Here is a 5,936-nt window from a genome sequence, read left to right on the forward strand (position 1 = left end):
AAGTCAAATAACTTAGGGTTTTACATTTATTTATGTTCTGTATTCCTTTCCATTATTAAAAAAAAAATAGATTTGAAAGTAAATAGAAAGAAAAGAACTAAATTGTTGCATGCCTTTGGTGGTAGATTTTACATTCATTTTTTGAAGATTATGTTTACTATTCAGATTCGAAATTTGGTATTTGCTGCTTAAAATTATGTTTCATAGAATTGTTGGGGAGGAAGAAATTTTCCTCTATTCCAGACTCTTCTAGCTGAAATAAGGATTACATTTACATGAGATCAATTAACTGGAGAAAATCAAATTTAGTGTCCTACCTGCAATGAAGCCACATGGACATGAAATTTCAAAGACAGGCAACATGAGGTTTATGTGACATCCTGAGCTAAGGAGAGGGGTAGGGTTGTAGGGATACAAAGGGGGGGAAGACCATTAGCAGAAAGGTGAGAGATGTTTAGTAAACAAAGGTTGCTCTGTTATGCAGATAAGTTTGTGAGGTAAAAAGGAATATCTGTTAATAACTCTCTTCCTAGTACAAGCTCTCCTTTCCAATGTAAATTTAGGCAGTTCAAGAGGAGGTAAAGAGCTGTTCCTGGATCTGCTGGGTTTTGATTGCTTTTAACTCAAGATAATCTTCATGGCAAAGTGGCCCACCTTGGAGCTGCCTGCCCTTGGCCCCTACAGTTCCCTCCTTTGGAACTTTCCACATGAAAAGTTGAGTTGATAGGTTGTTCCCTCTTGTTGAACCAGTCTCTTAGTCCTGACAGTAGGTCAACTCAATTAAACTCATTTCAGGAGGCAGTGATGCAGGTGTGTTCTCAAAGTTAGGCCAGTAGTTCAAGGAATCAGGTACTAAATAGGAGGCATTTCTATGGAAACAAAAACAGTGGTTAATGATTGGATCAAATTACAAACCAGTTTCTGAGTTCTTAGGCCAGCCAGTTAAGATTTTTAGATGTCAGGCTAGAAGCATCTTCAGATGGAGTGAGAATAGCCAGTGGTAATCTGACAGATTTTCCTGATTTGCAGTTCAAATGTCTCTGGTAATTTTTTTGAGTGACCCACAGGGTATAACAGGCAAAAAGATTGTCTTTAAATATTAGTTATTGTTGGGGCACCTGGGTGGCTCAGTCGTTAAGCATCTGCCTTCGGCTCAGGTCATGATCCCAGGGTCCTGGGAAGAAGCCCCACATCGGGCTCCCTGCTCGGCGGGAAGTCTGCTTCTCCGTCTCCCACTCCCCCTGCTTGTGTTCCCTCTCTCGCTGTGTCTCTCTCTGTCAAATAAATAAAATCTTTAAAAAACAAATAAATAAAATAAATAAATAAACATTAGCTATTTATCTGACATTTATGTCAAGTCACTCATATTTAGTTTGCAGGGCTTTAGGAAAAAGGGCAATTTTAGTTCTCACATGATTCCAAGTCAGAAAGGTGGGAGAAAAATTAAAAATGTTAGTTTGGAGAGTTATAGCCAGGCACTGAAGGAAACTAGAAGAAATCAGTTTCTAGTACCATTTAAAATGACAGTATTAGAATCTAATAATCTACACAGGTATATTTTTTCTCTAAATACTCACCCTCATTCTACCAAAGATAGTCATGTTACCACTAATCTGTTTGCAAAATAAGTCTAGTTTCAAAAATATTGGGCATGATTATTTACATGAATACAGCAAGAATAACAGTTGACCATATAGGCTCTTTAAAACCTGCTTTCCTGGAACTTTTCATAAGAAATCTCCAGACTGAACTTTTAACAGCCTCTCAAGGCCAGAAACCAAGCCAAATACTTGCCATCAGACTTCACTTGCAATACCTATAGATCTGGATTAATTTCTCTCCTCTTGAGGTCTCCAAAATACCCTGCACCTGCCAGGAAGTGATCTTTACTCACCTGCTTGGGTTCCTGGAAACTCTGTAAGCAGGGTAACAAACTGATATTTCCAAGGGGCTTTATTGGTTCTATAAAGTCAACCATAGTTCCTTAAAACAATTTTGGTCATATCTAAGTCTATGCATGTCTCTCAAATATAACATTCCAATCAAAGCCTTGGTATTACGACCAATGTTTCCAATTGTGTCCTGTTACAAAGAAAACAGATTCTTATTGAACTTATGCAAATAAATATATTACCATGAGAATTTAAGAATACTGAAAGTTTCTGAATTCTAGGGAGAACAGGTAGGGAGAAAAAGATAAATGTTTCAATTTGTTCACAAAGGTATATTTTATCAAATTGCTGCTTTAAGTCAGTTAGCTTAAGATGAAACATTTCCTCAACTCTGGAAAAACAAAACATTATAAAAAGTCAGCTTAAGTTGTGGTCTTACACACACTGCTGTCGTTCCTCTGGATTTAGTGAAATGCCGTATGCAGGTGGACCCCCAGAAGTACAAGGGCATATTTAATGGATTCTCAGTTACACTTAAAGAGGATGGTGTTCGTGGTTTGGCTAAAGGATGGGCTCCGACTTTCATTGGCTACTCTATGCAGGGGCTCTGCAAGTTTGGCTTTTATGAAGTCTTCAAAGTCTTGTATAGCAACATGCTTGGGGAGGAGAATGCCTATCTCTGGTGCACATCGCTATATTTGGCTGCTTCTGCCAGTGCTGAATTCTTTGCTGACATTGCCCTGGCTCCTATGGAAGCTGCTAGGGTTCAAATTCAAACCCAACCAGGTTATGCCAACACTTTGAGGGATGCAGCTCCCAAAATGTATAAGGAAGAAGGCTTAAAAGCATTCTACAAGGGAGTTGCCCCTCTCTGGATGAGACAGATACCATACACCATGATGAAATTTGCCTGCTTTGAACGTACTGTTGAAGCATTGTACAAGTTTGTGGTTCCTAAGCCCCGAAGTGAATGTTCAAAGGCAGAGCAACTGGTTGTAACATTCGTGGCAGGTTACATAGCTGGAGTCTTCTGTGCAATTGTTTCTCACCCTACTGATTCCGTGGTATCTGTGTTGAATAAGGAGAAAGGTAGCAGTGCTTCTCAGGTTCTTCAGAGACTTGGATTTAAAGGTGTATGGAAGGGACTCTTTGCCCGTATCATCATGATTGGCACTCTGACTGCACTACAGTGGTTCATCTATGACTCTGTGAAGGTCTACTTCAGGCTCCCTCGCCCTCCTCCACCTGAAATGCCAGAGTCTCTGAAGAAGCAGCTTGGGTTAACTCAGAATGATCAAAGCAAATGTGGACTGAATCTGCTTGTTGATCAGTGTTGAGAAAAGTGCAAGAGGAACTTTTATATATTTGACAGTGTAGGAAATTGTCTATTCCTGGTATAATTACTGTAGTCTCTTGCCTAAGGAGAGGGTTTCAAACCCACTGTTGAAATAAGCCCAACTATTCATGAAAAAAAAAAAAAAAAGTCATACAAATTATAATTATCCTCCTCAGTCCATTCAGTCCCATGTTGTTAATTCTTGTTCTACATGAATCCACTTTTTTTAAACTACTTCCAAAAACTCTTACCTAGTTCAGTATTATGATCTTAAGGTTATCAGAAGCCTGTACTCAGAGTTCTTTCCATGAGTCTCACTAAAAATGAAACAAAGTTGCAGGAAGCTTTTGTAAAAGCAAACTGTTAAAGGATTTCTTTTCCTTCAGTGCCCACAGTTCTTGGTCACATGGCTTCGAAGAATGAAGAGGCAGACCAGACGAAGAGTGGTGGGTGGCAAAGCAAATTTGACTGAGTGGTAGTAAACTTTATTGAGCAATAGTACAAAACTCAGGAAGAGGGAGGGGACTGGAGAGGGTTGCCGCCGGAGTTCCTAAGTCTAGAGGTTTTTATGGGCTTGTTGGCAGGCTGTTTTAATCTGATTAACCCTCATGTCCCTGTCACCCAATCAGGTTTTTGCCACCTACCTATCACATGGGAAAGGGTGGAGGGCTCCTTCCAGGGTGGTGTAAAATCCTTTTAAGGGTGGTTTCCTCTTAGGGCAAGGGCCCCTTGTCCCTGCCTGCTTTTCTTTCAACTATCTTTCATTATAACTGTCTGTAAATGATAAAAAACTTAAAAATGGCCACGAGTAAAGATCTTATTGGAGTTCATTATAATGCAATTAATAAGGAAATTTGGTTATTTCTGTGACACACAACACTTCAAGATAATAACATGCTAGGACATCAGATTTCTAGGACTTTTCATACAATCTCTAGAACACTTATTTTAGTAACATATCTACACAAATATAATTTAAGAGGATTTAGTATCACTTATTTGGCCATGCTTCCTATGTAATTTAATGTACCAAATAAGTATAGTTAGTTTAATTTCTCACCAAATCTTTGAAATGTTCAAGGAACCCTCTGGAAAATTTCAATTAGATTATAGTCAAAAGACTTCATTTTAGAATTTGGCTTTGGGAAGTATGTCAAAAAATACCAAAAGGTTTGAACATTTGATTAAATAGAACCACAAATCATTATGAAACAGTAATTATCCATTTAACCAAAATGGCAATAAAAGATTTCAAAGGCAAATACAGATAGCTATGAGCAAAATTTAGCTCTCTTAATATTAAGACTCAGTTTTCTTGAGTAATCAAAGACCTGATAAACATAAGAAATTATTCTGACAGGGGCGCCTGGGTGGCTCAGTCGTTGAGCGTCTGCCTTCGGCTCAGGTCATGATCCCGGGGTCCTGGGATCAAGCCCCGCATCGGGCTCCCTGCTCCGCGTGGAGGCCTGCTTCTCCCTCTCCCACTCCCCCTGCTTGTGTCCCCTCTCTTGCTGTGTCTCTCTCTGTCAAATAAATAAATAAAATCTTAAAAACATTAAAAAAAAAAGAAATTCTGGCAAAACAGAGTCCTTGTTTTCTGGGCAGATAACTTTAAAGGTAAAGAAAAACTTTTGTTTATAATTCCTTATTAAGAGCAAATCAATAGTTAAAGAAAACTTGGTCCTTTTAGCAAAGAGAAAACAAAATTTTAATTTTTCACCAGTGTATTTTTGATATTAAAACTGGGATGCCTAAGTGGCTCAGTTAGTTAAGCATCTGCCTTCAGCTCAGGTCACGATCCCAGGGACCTGGGATGGAGTCCCACATCGGGCTCAGCTCCTTGCTCAGCGGGGAGCCTGCTTCTCCCTCTCCCTCTGCCTCTCCCCCTGCTTGTGCTCGCTCGCTCGCTCTCTCTCTCCGACAAATAAATAAATAAAAATCTTAAAAAAAAAAACTCATTTACTTAAATTTATCCTAATCTTAGCCAGTACTGACCACACATTCTTTCCGATTTCTTTTCCATAAACCTACAACTCTCTTTTTTACATTCAGATTTTGTCCGAAGTTTTCCCTCTTTGAATAACCAGGCTCACTTTAGGACGAATTTTCTTTTTTCTCAACAAAAATGTATTTCTATTTCTTAAACCTTTTCTTACCAAACACACATATCTTACTTTCCTTGCATGCAGAGTTGTTTCCTTTATTATTTCCAGTAGTCTTAATTACATTTATTAGAATTCTGAACTCCTGGAAATCTTAATTTCTAGTGAAAACTAAGTAGTAAGCAATTGTGAACTGTTACAGGAGAGTTCTTTAGATTGGCAAATTTGTAAATACATTTTATAATTTCTAGAAATATACTTTTCATAGTACCATCTTTCAATAAAGCACAAAACATGTTTACTAACACACCCAAATTTGTCTTTAGTTTCCCAGTAATAAGACAAAAGTAGATAAAATAACAAAACATTAAGTACTAATACATCTTATTTGGAAATGATCTAGACGTTCAATGAATTTAACTTAACTCATCATTTAACTTAGCAAGATGTTAAAGTTTCAAGTTACCAGGGCACCTGGGTGGTCCAGTCAGTTAAGTGTCCAACTCTTGATTTTGGCTCGGGTCATGATCTCAGGGTCATGGGATTGAGCCTGACATCGGGCTCCAAGCTCAATGCAGAGTCTGCTTGAGGTTCTCTTTCCTCTCC

At 38.5% G+C, this 5,936-nt stretch overlaps 1 protein-coding gene across 1 annotated transcript; it reads left to right on the forward strand.

The window, feature by feature from the left end:
* The first annotated feature begins 2,326 nt into the window (after positions 1–2,326).
* On the forward strand, positions 2,327–3,368 carry LOC116633049 (phosphate carrier protein, mitochondrial-like). Its single transcript, XM_032405276.1, has one exon. It carries the CDS (start codon positions 2,372–2,374, stop codon positions 3,227–3,229), a length of 858 nt encoding a protein of 285 aa, XP_032261167.1. The 5' UTR covers positions 2,327–2,371; the 3' UTR covers positions 3,230–3,368.
* Positions 3,369–5,936: the final 2,568 nt, after the last annotated feature.

Source organism: Phoca vitulina, unplaced genomic scaffold (genome assembly GCF_004348235.1).
Source record: "Phoca vitulina isolate PV1807 unplaced genomic scaffold, GSC_HSeal_1.0 scaffold7, whole genome shotgun sequence".
Taxonomy (NCBI): Eukaryota; Metazoa; Chordata; class Mammalia; order Carnivora; family Phocidae; genus Phoca; species Phoca vitulina.